Source organism: Gymnoscopelus braueri (genome assembly GCF_963280865.1).
Source record: "Gymnoscopelus braueri genome assembly, chromosome: 23".
Lineage (NCBI taxonomy): Eukaryota > Metazoa > Chordata > Actinopteri > Myctophiformes > Myctophidae > Gymnoscopelus > Gymnoscopelus braueri.
The window spans coordinates 32,512,540-32,528,357 of NC_137625.1; the positions used below are offsets into that span (position 1 = coordinate 32,512,540).

Consider the following 15,818-nt stretch of genomic DNA (forward strand, 5'->3'; position numbering starts at 1 on the left):
ATAACTTTACTTCTGTAATCTTGATGCTCATAACATGACAACATCACTTGGCAGCCAACTTTTTTATATACCATGTACCTCCCACATGGAAGCAAGCATGCAGTGTTTAGCTTGTGCTACGACAATCCAGAGCTATCTACATAAGTAAGCATGCTGAGTTTAGCTTGTGCTACAACCAATTTGATAGCTTTACGCATGGGAAGCAAAACATGCTGTGTTTAGCTTGTGCTACCAACAATCCAAGCTTCCACATGAGAAGCAAACATGCTGAATTAGCTTTTGCTACGAACAATCCAAGCTTCCGCGTGGGAAGCAAACCATGCTATGCTAGCCTGTGTTACAAACAATCCGGAGCTATCCACGTAGCGAGCCTGCTGAGATAGCTTGTGCTAAGACAATTCGAGCTTCCACGTGGGAAGCAAACCATGCTATGCTAGCCTGTGCTACAAACAATCCAGAGCTATCCACGTAGCGAGCATGCTGAGATAGCTTGTGCTAAGACAATTCGAGCTTCCACGTGGGAAGCAAACCATGCTATGCTAGCCTGTGCTACAAACAATCCAGAGCTATCCACGTAGCAAGGCATGCTGAGATAGCTTGTGCTAACAATTCGGCCTCCACGTTGGCAAAACATGCTGTGCTAGCCTGTGCTACAACACTCTAATCTTCCACATAGAAGCAAACATGCTGAGCTAGCCTGTGCTACAAACAATCTAAAGCTTCCACATAAGCACACATGCTGTGCTAACCTGTGCTACGACAATCTAAAGCTTCCACAAGAAGCAAACGTACTGTGTTAGCCTGTGCTACAACGTCTCTACCATCTCTTATCCAAGTGTATGCAGCAAAATGAGAATCCCTTTAGCTCATCCTGATCCTTAACAAGTGTAATTTAGCAATACTAGAGCATAAGCAACGATAGAATGCAACCAATAACGTCTAATCTGCACTGCAAGTTCATTTGTTTATTTCATCGTAATATGAACGGCCTACTTTACCTCCACCACATATTAGAGCAATTGAACTGCTACATGAATTGACAACGTCTGGTGCCATTTTCCTACTCTGCAAATAGATGCCAGACATAGCTACACGAGAGATAAACTATAGCCACCATCAGCACCATAAATAAAATTAACGCGATATAATGCCAGTCTGCACAACTACAGACTGCTTTAAGCATAGAATGATCTATGCACATCCTTACAACATGCTCGCAGCCTTCTGATAAAGATACTGCTAAATGATGATTGGAATCCGAACGGACCCGTAACCTATGATATTTAACACCAACTAGACTTGCACATTTATTAATCCTACGCTGTGATACTTAGTATTATTGCTGTTTAACTCGTATTTGCAAGTCACAAGCAAGTTCATAACGTATAATAATTTTATCAATATAATGCTTTAGTTGCTGTGCTTACTGAGATTACTTAACATCTTATGCCATCCAGCCTGATTGAAATTTATTTTACCACGCAGACTACGTAAAATAATAAATATAGCTTATGCCACGATTGGCACGTGAATAAAATCTCTCTGCCTGTATCATAACCACTGATCTGACGCCGGAGGCTTGAGCAGAGACTACAATTCCCAGGTTACACCAGAAAAGTCAACCAATCATAGAGTCAGACAGCATGACTACGGAACAAAACGTATCCCTTTATCCCATAACGTAATAGTTCATCCGTTCCAGCCCTACGCCAAAACAGAACCTCCTATGGATAAATGCTAAATCAATTTCAATGAATTCTAGCAGCATTAACAACTACTTCTTGAACGCTACTCACAAGTTAGCTTCCCATCTCTCCTTCGCATGGGTAGAGAAGTGTTCGGTCATCAACTATAAGCCTCAAACAACATCCGGTGGACGAGCTTTTCAGAATAAGAGAACCGTCTAAAGCCACTGAACTAACCATGATACATTAAACTATAAATTAAGCAAGATGCAGCCAACTGAGCATATCCGTGTTTTAACCAGTACATAAAGATATTAATCTGAACATAGAGCCAGAACAAGCAAAGCAAATCACAAAGTGAAGCCATGCCCTCTCTCTACCAAGGCAGTAGCACTTACCAGCCATATCAGCGCGGATCCGTTCCTCTGTGAACGATAGATCGGTGACGTCATCTCTTGAGAGAGAAGCAAGCAACCAGTCTAGAAACCCAATCTTGAGATAAAGTGAACTACTTTGCACAAATACACGCTAAACTGGGGACCATAAAAGAACCCCAAGCCCATCGTTGCTTACGATAAGAAAACATAGCAACTTAAGCAACACTGTTGGTGAATTACCGTCAACCCAGTGCCATAGAGAGAGTTCTGACACTAGCGTCGACTCCCATTGTAAGAATGGAATGCGGAAGTGCTCCGTCTAACTCAATGAGGCAGTCCCAATGTTTGGAACTATAGCCCGGAATGCGGAAGTGCTCCGTTTGACTCGATGAGGCGGTCCCAATGTTTGGAACTAAAGGAGCCCGTTTTGCGGCGGAATCAAGCGTGTCGTTACTCTATTTCTACACTCTCTAGTTGACCATACTGATATCGATCAATGACGAACGCTACTGCTTTTGAGCTGAGCGTTTAGCAAGCGATTTAGCCATAATTTAATTTAGTTTTTTACTTAGTAAAGAAAGTAATACCACGATTAGAACCAGTAGCACACAGCTGAGTAGCTATGATTACAACCATCAACCAAGAAACAACGACGCCGAATGACCACCTACGAGAACAATATGAGACTATTCATGGTCAGCAGCATACGTAACCCAGCTGTTTTTGGACTACCAGCCGGGAACTACTCTTTGGCCGGGGGACCCGCTCCCCGTGTCCGTGGAGGAGGAGGACATGCCGAGGAGTACGAACGACCAGGAGATGAGTTTATATGACTTCATGGGCAGCAGCAGGTAAGCAGCGGTAGCAGGATCTCAGCAACAGCAGCAGCAGTAGCGACACACGTCAGCTCAGCAAGACAGGGCAGCCAGAGTGAGCAGGTAACAACGCAGTACCTATAACCACCCGATCAGGAGGAAAGTGCATGTGACTAGTCACCTGATCGGTTGCCCCAATCCCTTGAGTTGCCTGGCCTGAACTAGCTCCGTAAACTGCGCCTCATATACAGTAAACATACATACACAAGACATAAACATAGACATAGACATTATCACAAGATCCAGATAATAATAGCTACTAATAGCTACAGTACCTCCTCCTGATTCCATTATTGATGGCACGAATGGAAGTAGGTACATTGATTGATTGATTGAATATTGTATTAGGCAAAAAATGTAAACATCACAATTACATTTATAATACTTTGTCTAAAAGGTCTGTCCAAAAAAGTACTTGCGGTCTTGTTTCCTAAATACAAATGAGAATTAGTACCTTGGTTTTAGTTGCAGGGGTCTTTAACCTTTGGCCGGATAGGCAATAATTCATATTCAGGATTTAGGGGGTGAGAGCTGTCCGCTCTAATAGATGATGCTTTCTTAAGCACCCGCTGGTCATATACTGTATGACTCAGACTTGAATTGTACCCCCACAATCTTTAGGACCGACTGTCCACACTGCTATTAAATCTGATCTGATTATTTACAAGTGATCGGATGGGATGTGTGTTTATTCAGACATTGTTTGTTTTTTGTTTAGTTTTTTTAGTCATGCAAATTAATTCTTCCCCACACTTTGCTGCTGTTGACACTGCTGTTGCATCCTATCGACTAAACCCACCTGCCCCTGAGAGTGGGGGCTCTGTGCTCCTCCTCGTCCTCCTCCTCCCACCCGACACTTCGTTGCTGTGGTAACTACATAATGACATAAATGGGTGAAAATAGATAGGCACATTTAGGAGCTGCTATGTTCACTGAGGGACACTGACATTCGATGAGTTAGGGATGGGCCTTTGGCATGGTCGTTTTTTCTGTAAACATGTACACGTGCTGCGCCCCCCTGGTTAAACGTAGTGACTTCCATTTTTTTTTGATGGACGTACTGTGTAGTGGTGTAAAGTAACAAAAGAAATCTACACAATTTTGGGGTATTTGTACTTTACTTGAGTATTTCCAATGTCCAATTTTTTTTACCTCTACTCTACTCTCAGAGGCAAATATTGTACTTTTACTACATTACAATTATTTGAAAACTTTAGTTACTAGTGACTTTGTAGATTTTGATTATTATAACAAAACACACATTACCCACTTCAGCCCTATATATATTTCGGCCATTTGAAAATTGACGATCTACAAGCTCACAATGCGTCGCGATGCGACACATTGTGAGCTTGTAGATCTGCTATTTTCGAAAGAGTTTTATACATTTTATGCATTTGAGAACTTGTGAAATGTGACATTCTGCATAACGAGTACATTTTGATAGCATTACTTTTGTACTTTTACTCAAGTACATTTTTTATATGGGACTTTTACTTGTAACAGAGTATATCTACATTGCAGTATTGATAGTTCTACTTAAGTAAAAAATGTGAGTACCTTTTCCACCACTGCTGTGTACCATATCCAACCTGAGCAGAAGCTTTCACTAAGCTCTGTCATATAATAATGTCTGAAGCCCAAGCACTGAAGCAGACAGTCAGAATGACTTTCCGCAGGGCCATAAACGTCTCAATCTTTTCATGACGAGCACCAACAAGGTATTTTGTTCTATTTTTAGAATCCCGGTTGTTTGATTTTCACGGCTCACTGATTTAATCGGCACTTTAACCTGTGCAGCTGCCACAGTGATTCTACAAGTCACTGTATGTTCTTTCTCTTTCGTTTTGTGTGTGTTACTTGAACATTGCAGTGCTTATCATGACTCTTGGATAGTAGAAAACTAGGTCTTTATAGCTACTGCTTCAAAGCCTTTCCTTACTGTAATACATTTTCAATTTCTTAATTGAATAATTGAGAAGCGCATTAAAACCTATTTTATGTCTAAAAACAAATCGATAACCACTTAAGAGTTATTCTCTACTTCATCAATCACACAATGGTGTCGTGCAAAAATAGTGAAAATAGGAGATCTACAAGCTCTTCCGTTATGCTTTATAATCGATTAAATCGATTAGTTTGATTAACTGTTGCAACCCTTGTTATAGCGTTGATTCAGCATGCAGGGAAAGTTCATATACACACCAGGTAGCTCCCATTTTCAACGGTTGGCTAATTTATAAAGGTGGGTGACGTTTGGAGCACCAATGCTCTTCCTCAGATTTTGATCCAGCAGCCTGCCTAGATGTGTCTTTTGATTCTGTAGTAGTCATTGAAAACTGCTTTTTTAGTTGACGTTGAAGAAATCACTTGCAATATTAGTTGTGTTGAGCTATTTGAATTGTTCTTGTTCAATTTGCTTATTGTAAACAGCTTACAGTTTATGAATTTTGCCAATAAACCTAATTTTCCCAATTTGAATAATTCTGAGTGTAACCGTATAGGTCTGGGTTATGCGTGTCTTTGGCACTTTTTTCATAGCGTTTTCACGCTTTGAGGAAGTGTGTTGGAAATTGTAAAAGGAGGCATAACAATGACCAAGAGTCAGCCATTGGAGCAGAGAGGGGACTGATGATAACAATACATGAATTTGTTGGATTATCTGGTGATTGATTGATTGATTGATTGATTGATTGATTGATTGATTGATTGATTGAGGCATTCATTCATTTCATAATGATTGGAAAAGTGCATTGAACCAATTTCCATTTCAGCTAAATATAATGAGCAGTAATTTTATTGGACTGTTATAATCAGTCGCTGTCGGGTAGAAACCTTCTGTGTCCAAAACCATGACTTTTCAGACAATCGACAGACTAACATACGCTCCAATGGATCCAATGTAGTTATCATCAACTACTGTACGTCAGTATGTTATTGTCGCAAGCTCTTGGACAAACTGGACTAGACAGCGCTTTACCAATGTTTTGACCCATATTGTAAAAAGAACAGAAAAGGAAAAGTCTTGAAATCACAACACTCATGCAAACTCATGCAGACACTTCAGAAACTAGGAACAACGTGTAGTTCTCTCTCTGTTAGGCTATAGATCATAATCTCTCTATAAATAGCAATCCCTCTGCACACACACACACACACGCACACGCACACGCACACGCACACACACACACACACACACACACACACACACACACACACACACACACACACACACACACACACACACACACACACACACACACACACTCCTGTGTGTAATACAACCTCCTGACTCAACAGTTTTGCCTTCAGTGACACTGTTGTTCTGAATACTAATTAGGTGTGTGTGTGTGTGTGTGTGTGTGTGTGTGTGTGTGTGTGTGTGTGTGTGTGTGTGTGTGTGTGTGTGTGTGTGTGTGTGTGTGTGTGTGTGTGTGTGTGTGTGTGTGTGTGTGTGTGTGTGTGTGTGTGTGCGCGTGCTTGTGTGTGTGCGCGTGCTTGTGTGCGTGCGTGCGTGAGAGATTCCTGACCTACACAGTAACTTGTTCTTTCATTTACTTCAAGTAGAAGGAAAAGAGAGAGACAGAATTATTTCTGTCTTTTATCTCGACACCCATACATGATAATTCAGTTCCATCGTATCCCATGATGCTGTGTGTTTTCTCTCTGTACATTTGGGTGATGATGTCACATCCTGCTCCCGGTCGAGTGTCCACCATGTTGCCATAGAAACAGGAGGGTGTCCCCTTGAATGCGGCTGGCTTTGTGTTTGAATGATCTACGATTGGCTGGCTCACCATCCTGCCCACTCAGAAAGAACTGCAAACAGTGATTTCAAGATTGTCTTTTTTCTTTCTAAATGTAGCGTTGGCAATTAGGTTTACCCTTTTTTTCAACCCAATTTAGTTATTATGCCAATTAATTCCTCCCTACACATTTCTGTGTTGCCATTGCCAATGTTGTTATACACTACTCACCCACCTGCCGTGAGGAGCCCCCACTGGGAAGACGTAGCGCCTCCGTCCCACTCCTCCCATTCAACATTGCAGTGGTGGAAAAAGTGCTCCAATTGTTTACTTAAGTAACAGTATCAATACTACAGTCTAGAAATACTTTAAGTATTTAAATAATGTATTGGTACCAAAAGTAAAAGTAGCCATTGTGCAGAATGTCCCATTTCACAAGTTCAAAATGTATCAACATCTTTTGAAAATAGCTACAAGCCCACAATGTGTCGCATCGCATCCAGTTTAAAACCCTGGTGCTAGCCTATAGGGCAGTGAAAGGAACAGCTCCTTCTTACCTCCGGGCTATGGTTGATGCTTACACCCCTGCCCGACCACTTCGGTCTGCCGCCACGGGGCGACTGGTTGCCTCGTCGCTCAGTGGTCCTTCTGGCCGATCTACACGGTCACAGCTTTTTTCTGTTCTGGCCCCTGTGCACAGTGGTGGAATGAACTCCCTACTGATGTCAGGACAGCAGAATCACTGCCCATCTTTCGCCGCAGGCTGAAAACCCACCTCTTCAGGAAACACTAGCCTTCCTCTTCGCCTTGCCTACTTGTTGTTAACTAGTTGTACGAACTCTTGTTTTATTGGATCTTGTTTATTCGATACACTTATTTCTTGCTCATTTGATTTTCCTATTTGTCTCATCTGTTTATGAAAGTAGGTAGCTGATATATTGCACTTTTACCTTAGCGCTAGGTATACTCTTAGTTGCTTGTTTTAGAAGAGAATGCACTTAAGACTTCTGGTGATTAGTACTGTAGTTTCGTTCCCTACCTATGTTGAATGCACTTATTGTAAGTCGCTTTGGATAAAAGCGTCTGCTAAGTGACTGTAATAATGTAATGTAATGTAATTGAAAATGGGAAAAGATAAAATTCCTCAAAGTGTACTTAAGTACAGTACTTGAGTACATGTACTTACAGTAGTTACTTTACACCACTGCAACATTGACAGGCAGACAGGCTCCGCTCCCTCCCCCAAACACGGGCCAATTGTGTTAGATAGACGCTCAACAAAGCCAGATGCACCGCCGTGTATTCAAACCCCTAGACTCCACAGTGGTGGACAAGTACTTTACCCCTGCACCATCTGAGTGCCCTTCATTTATTTTGGAGGACAGCTGAAGAGATAAATACTGTCTAACATTAAAATAAATTCTGAAACTTCTTCCACCACTGAATATAAATTATGTTAAATTCAGTTGAATCAAATGAATAAATGGGAGAAAAAAAATATATCCCTCAATGGCTGTATGCCAGTGAAACTTAGTTAAAGGCAACTTGTGGTATACAATTACAAAGGTATTCTGTGCCAATGGCATCCAGCCAAGTCTAGCTAAATAACATCCAAAAGATTTGTATTTTATTACGGTAGAGTGGTGAAAGGGGGACGTATGTTTCCCTTCTTTAACTCATAGAACACAATATCTTTTGAAAACTATAAAACAGTGAAAGGACCTTTAATTACATTACTAAAATAATCACATTTAAACATCATCGCAGCCGTTTGGTTGTGTGAGTGCGCATTGAGTTTTGGATCCCATCTCCTGATGAGCTTAAAGCATACATGGGCAACTGGCGGCCCGGGGGCCACATGCAGCCCCCATCTTCACTTAATGCGGCCCACAGGTTAATATCAGAATACTGATATATCATTGATTTCAGCTGTTACAATTCCAAACATGCAAACATGACCCGCTTTAATTACTTCAGTCTATATTAGTAGCTTAATGACTAGTATAATAGTATACTAGTCTTTTATTATGTCCAATGTATTTGTATTTAAGTTCATAAAGTTAACATAAGTATAAATAATGCATTAGAAATTAAATAAAAAAAATACTTTTCAGGATTCCAATTAAAAAATAGCCAAAAAAAACAGGATTCCAATTCAAAAGTAGCAAAAATAGCCGATCTACATCTGATCGGCTATTTTTGCTATACTTTTGTGTGACATAGAATGGCGAAGTACGGCATTCATTCACGGAAAAAGTTAAAATACGGAGATAAGAGGTGTCTGCCCGACAGTATGTGCAATGTGGCCCTCTGGAGTGAGTGTGGAAATATAGTGCCCTCTCCATCATCAGAGTTGCCCACCTCTGGCTTAAAGTCTAGATGCATCTATCTCTATTTAGCTTTTTTTGTTTTTTTGCTTTACAGAGAATGAGTGTAGATTGTTTTTGTTAAAAAAAACGATTCATTCTGGTTTGTGCTTTTTGTGGGTCTAGAAAGGAGATTATGAATTCAATTCTCTTTTCTGTCTACCTCTATGATTCTCTTGTTTCTCTCTGTTATCATTATTTGTATTTTTTTACTTGTTACTGTACCTCCCTCCTCCCCAACTCTCTCTCTGTCCCTGCTCTCTCTTTTCATTTTCTATCTCTACCTCTGTTCTCTCCATCCTTCACTCTTTTTTTATCCTATATTTTTTTTTACTGCTTTTCTCCTTTCATCCTCATTTTCTCTGCACTTTTCTCAAATAAAATGGTTCATGTCCTCCTCTCCTCCAGTTTTTAACCACTTAAACCCCAGCCTTTTCTGTGGAAAACCTTCACAGAAAATAGCAGATCTACACGTTGTGAGCTTGTCGATCGGCTATTTTCAAGATATTTAACCCATTAAGACCTGGAACGCATCTGTGTCACTTTTTGATTTGAGCTAAAAAGCATTATTTACACTTACCTTTAATGGGTTAAAGGGAGGGTAAGTGATATTTCTTGGTTAAAACAAAAAGTGTTTTTGTTAAAAGGTTAAAGAACTATATTGTGATAGTAATCATTGCTATAGAGTGTTTGTTCAGTAACAGGGGTCTCTGCGTCTCTCCAGCTCTTTAATGAACAGAAAATACATTTTCAGGTAGGTGACACAATTTCAGCCAATCAGGAGAGAGTACCCATTTATCAGCTTATTTTTTTATTGTGTTCCAGTTCCAATGTTGTCTGCTCATTTCTTTGTGTCATCACTTCCAATTACACTTGTTTAATCAGTATCCTGACTGAGTTATCTATCCTGATTGGATACAATTGGTATCCCGACCTAAAAAATAATTTTCTGTTTAATAAAAAGAGAGAGAGAGAGAGAGAGAGAGAGAGAGAGAGAGAGAGAGAGAGAGAGAGAGAGAGAGAGAGAGAGAGAGAGAGAGAGAGAGAGAGAGAGATGGAGACTCCTGTTACTGAACAAACACTCTATAGCAATGAGTACCATCAGAATATAGAGCTATTTAACACTTATTTTAACCAAAGAAAATGACTTATCCTACCTTTAACACATTCCATGCCAGAGTTTAATCTCATAATGTACTCACCAGTGCCAGCGTTTTATTGTTGTTTTTTAGTTTTTTTCATGTCGCCACAGACCTCGCTAAATAAGTTAAAAGTGCGCGTTCATTTGGTTCTAAACACACAGCGGATCCGTGAGAAACGGCGAGCGAAAACAGTTTCCAAATCCGTGCCGCCATCTTGAAGCTACAGCCGATCAACCATAAACAGTGATCAGCGAGGAGAAAAACAACAACCAGAGAAAATCGAGTTTTAAACAGGATCCCAGACAGGAAGCGGATACGATCGAAAAAACCGGAACCCGAATAATTCCGTTTCCGACCGGAAACCGGAAACGGAAATGGATCAAAAAAAATCGGAAAGTGCACCTGGGGCACTTAACATGGGAATCGGCGGTTCGCGTAGATCTACGCGACTGGCACGCTGCGGCTATAAATAGGTTCGCGTAGATCAGGGCTACTCAACTTAAGATGGCTAAGGGGCCACTCAGCAAAATACCAAAAGTCCAAGGGGCCGCCATAAAAATTACGGTCCTATTTTGGATTTTGTAACACACAATAAAATGTACATTTTGACATCATATTCAGGGGTGCACATAACTTTCCGTTTTGTCAACGGGGGGGGGGGGGGGTTTCAGCACGGTGCCCACCGGGACAGTTTTGTCAACGGGGGGGGGGGGGGAGGGGTGGGGGGGGGGGGGTGGGGGGTGCTGCGCGAGAAAAGAAGGACGCTTTGCTTCCAAATTCCGCCGAATTTCGCCGTTTTTTTTTTCACGTCACGCTGTTTGGTGAACCCCCCAAGGTTGGTGCCCTGTGCTGCGCTGCTTTTATCCGCCAAATTTGGGACCGTTGGGGGTTGCCAACTCCCAGAGATTGAAATAAGGGACACCTATCCTGGGCGGGAAAATGTGGGGGTCAAACCCCCCCAAAAACCCCAAATGCATAGAAAACTATGCATTATACCTGTAACAATTGACGCACCTGTATGTATGTCTGTCTGTTTGTTTTTGAAAAATGTTTTAGCAACCATACATTTGAACGGAAATGTATATTTTTAAAATGTATATTTTTATTTAAAAAAAAATTTTTTTTTTTTTTTTTTTTTTTTGGGGGGGTTTGACCATCGGGCCGCCAAGACGCGGCGTGCGGGCCGCATGCGGCCCCGCGGGCCGCGTGTTGAGTAGCGCTGGCGTAGATCTACGCGACTGGCATGCAATGTGTTAATGTAAAACGACAACAAAAACAGTTACTAGCATAGAGCCTTGAGGGACCCCACTAACCAAGTGTAGGGTTTAAGTGATTGATTCATTCTTTCTTCTTCCACTTAGTGCCATCTATCATGACAGTAAATCACTTAATGCCATCTATCATGACAGTAAATAACTTAATGCCATCTATCATGACAGTGAATCAAGATGTATTGTTCTTTTAGTATTTTCATCTCTGCTTTGATTCACTCAAATCTGATTCTATTTGGTCTTCTTCAGTGCTAGCAAAGTACATTTACTTGAGTACGGTACTTCAGTAAATCTTTTGAGTATCTGTACTGCATGTAGGCCTACTTGAGTATTTGTAGTTTTGGATACTTATTACTTTCACTCCACTACATTTCAAAGACAAATACTGTACTTTTGACTCCACTACATTTCTAGGAAGGGAAAACGTACATTAATAATTAACCACTTGAGCCCTATATGTCAAATATACTGAAGATAACAGCTCTATAAGCTCACTCGTGATGCGAAGTGCAGTGAGCTTGTAGATCTGCTATTCTCACTATTATTTATATATATTTTTTTATGAGGAATATGGGAACATTTTCTTTATTTCAATACAGCAATGCATGATGAAAAGAAAATGTACTTTGTAATTTGTACTTTTGATTACTTAACTCATTCACTGCCAGGGTTTCTCTAGACTAGAGCAGTCTGCAGTTGCCAGCGTTTTTGAGCATTCTGACTTCAAAACCAACAGAATATTTTGTTCTATGACATGTAAACAACAACTATCTCAAAAGAAAGAAGAGAGTCCCTACTTTCATCAGGGGGAAAAAGTGTGTTTCTGCCACGTTCTGTCCTATTGTTGTTGGCAGTTGAATACAACTTGTTTTCACCAAAAACACCTTTCTGGGAACAGAAAGCAGCTGGGAGGTAATTAATAAAAATCGTGCATGGTGTTAGGTATGGGCATAAGGTTTTCAAAAACCATCGCAAACGAGTTGGGTTCACCCCCTAGTGGTCTGTTTGCAATGAATCCAATATTAAATAGGTATGGTTGAAACCCTAAATAATTGATAGAAGAGATTTTTCAATGGATTTTGTTACTGTTGGGTATGCTAAATAACATATTACAAATTTAGGAAAATCGAACTCCATACGGTTTTCAAAAACCCTCACAAACGAGTTGGACTCGCCCCCTTGTAGTCTGTTTGCAATTAATCCAATATTAGATAGGTCAGTATACGGTTGAAACTGCAAATAATTGATATTATATTTTCAATGGATTCTGTTGGGTATGCTAAATAACATTTAAAAAAATGGAAAATCAAACTCCTGGAAAGGCATCATTCTCAAGATGGCGGTAGTTTAAAATGGCAGGAGCTTATAATGCCTATAAACTGGGAGGGAATATGCATGTGCCATTTTATAGGCCTACTGTTATTATGTATTTATTTTGTTTAAGTTAAAGTGGTTAAGTTTGTGTGTGTGTGTGTGTGTGTGTGTGTGTGTGTGTGTGTGTGTGTGTGTGTGTGTGTGTGTGTGTGTGTGTGTGTGTGTGTGTGTGTGTTTGTGGGGGGGGGTTGTGAATATTGAACCAATGAAACGTATTAACAAGAGCTTGTGAGTACATAACAACTACACTGAATCCATTGGAACACAGATTATTTTTTTACCCATTTCCAACAGTTTTGGAAATGTTCCACCCGACAGCGATGACAGCTCTTCTCTTCTCTTCTCTTCTCTTCTCTTCTCTTCTCTTCTCTTCTCTTCTCTTCTCTTCTCTTCTCTTCTCTTCTCTTCTCTTCTCTTCTCTCTGTTTGTGTTTTCAGGTACTTGGCGGTGACTCAGTTCAGTCCGGTTCATGCCAGGAAAGCGTTTCCCTGCTTCGACGAGCCCGTCTACAAGGCCACCTTCTCCGTCTCCCTACGCCACCAATCTGATTACATCTCCCTGTCCAACATGCCCGTCCAGAGCTCCTCACCGGTCGACGAGGACGGCTGGGTGACCGATCACTTTGCACGGACGCCTCGCATGTCCACGTACTACCTGGCCTGGGCCGTGTGTAACTTCACATACAAAGAGACGCACACCGACTCCGGAGTTGCTGTGAGTGTCGCACGCACGCACCCACGCATGCACTCACGCACGCATGCACGCACGCACGCACGTAGTGGTGGAAGAAGTACTCAGATATTTTGCTAATTAAAGTTCCAAAAGTAAAAGTACTAAAATGTTTGAAAATAGCAGATCTACGAGCTCACAACGCGTCGCAGCTTGTAGATCGGCTATTCTCAAATAGCCTATGTATAAAATAGGGCTAAAGTGGTTAATGTGTGTTTTATGATATACAATTTATATCTACAAAGTAACTAGTGACTAATGTTTTCAAAAAATTGTAGTGGAGTAAAAGTACACTATTTGTCTCTGAAATGTAGTGGAGTAGAAGTAAAAGTATTGAACATTGGAAATACTCCAGTAAAGACAAAATACCTCAAAATTGTACTTAAGTACTTGAGTAAATGCAGGCTACTTAGTTACTTTTCAGCACTGCACACACGCAGGAACGCACACATTTCAGCAATGTATTCATATCCACATAAAGGAGAGCGTACTAGAACAGTGAAGGTTACATTCACCAAATCATGGCATATGTCTTCATAACATAACATCGTTTCCGCCATGTACGGTGGCTGCAATTACAGCAGAGACAGCACAATACTTTGCCCGCCTTTTTGCCTCCTTTTTGGGCATCCTTAGTTGTTGAAACCCTCTAAGAACCAGTATGTGGGTGTGTCTTAGCCTGGAAACCAGATGAATCTGCCATTGCAAAAAAAAATACAAAAATGCCGTCGGCAGATTTGGTCTGGCACCGCTCAGTTGTGATTGGATTCACTCCCTCCGGGGTAGTGAGGGACCAATCAGGGCCCAGTATGCAAAAGTGGGGCGTGTTTATCACCTGAGGCATTCCTTTTTATGAATAACAGCCATTCAAGATGTGTGACAGTGTTTCAGTGAGTGAACAAAAATTGTTTAGGTATGTCCATATTATGCTCTAAAAGTGTGAAAGCTAAGGAATGAGTCTGAGACACAGTGATCAGTAAAGGGAAGACATGCAAGTTTCCCCTGGAGTTTTAGTCCAGTCCAGTGTTGTTTTAATGTTGCTATTGAGGATGTTGGTGGTGTGTAGATCCTTGAGGACTCGTCTGGCACCTGTAGCTGTTAGATCTGCTATTTCCGGCAGGCACCGACAACCCTATAGTTCTGTGTGTGCTACATTATGCCTGAGCTATGAATATTCATTTGCAAAATCATTACGAGTTTTTCAGTTCATGGTGGTTTGATTGACAGGCTGGGTGCATTATAGGTTGTTCAAATGATTGGTGCTCATCCTTGTATAACTTCATAATGTCATTCTGTTATTATTCAACACACCTCTAACACACACACACACACACACACACACACACACACACACACACACACACACACACACACACACACACACACACAATTATGTTATTATAACACACGCAGGAATGTGTGTGTGTGTGTTTAGAGTTTGAGTGTGTGTATGTGTCCTCTGCCATACTGTGGCTGTTATAGGTTGTCGCGTTTCACTTTGTCTCAATCTTATCTCTGTCACTGTCCTACTCACACGTACACACACACACACACACACACACACACACACCACACACACACACACACACAGATACACACACACACACACGCACGCACGCACACGCGCACACACACACACACACACACACACACACACACACACACACACACACACACACACACACACACACACACACACACACACACACACACACACACACACACACAGCTACTTGACCTTGTGTGTCCTCTCCTCAATCATCTTTCTATCTGCGTAATTATGACTCATTCATCTGCTCTGTCAGGACAAGGACAACACGCACGCACGCACGCACGCACGCACGCACGCACGCACGCATGCACTCGTGCACCCCCCCACACACACATGCACGCACACACACACACGTAAGCAGTACCATTTTGCCATTTTGATTTAAATGATGAAAGCAGTTGTTTATTATTTTAAAGGAGCACTCATCCCATGCTTATTAAAACTCACACAGTAAATGTGGAACGCTGAATTTGAAATTTGATCTGTTGTTTCCACCAGTGGTGGAAAAAGTACTCAAATGTTTTACTTTAAGTAAAAGTATCAATACTGCAATGTAGAAGTACTATGTTACAAGTAAAAGTCTGGAATTAAAAATGTACTTGAGTAAAAGTACAAAACTATTGGCATCAAAATGTACTTTAAGTACCAAAAGTAAAAGTACTAAAATTATTGAAAATAGCAGATCTACAAGCTCACAAGCT

At 41.1% G+C, this 15,818-nt stretch overlaps 1 protein-coding gene across 1 annotated transcript in view; it reads left to right on the forward strand.

Moving 5' to 3' along the window:
• Positions 1-15,818, forward strand: part of LOC308079979 (thyrotropin-releasing hormone-degrading ectoenzyme-like) — a 206,088-nt gene that overhangs the window by 25,507 nt on the left and 164,763 nt on the right. Inside the window, exon 4 of the mRNA XM_080421657.1 lies at positions 13,274-13,550. Coding sequence (XP_080277783.1) covers positions 13,274-13,550 — 277 coding nt within the window. The remainder of the gene's footprint in view (positions 1-13,273; positions 13,551-15,818) is intronic.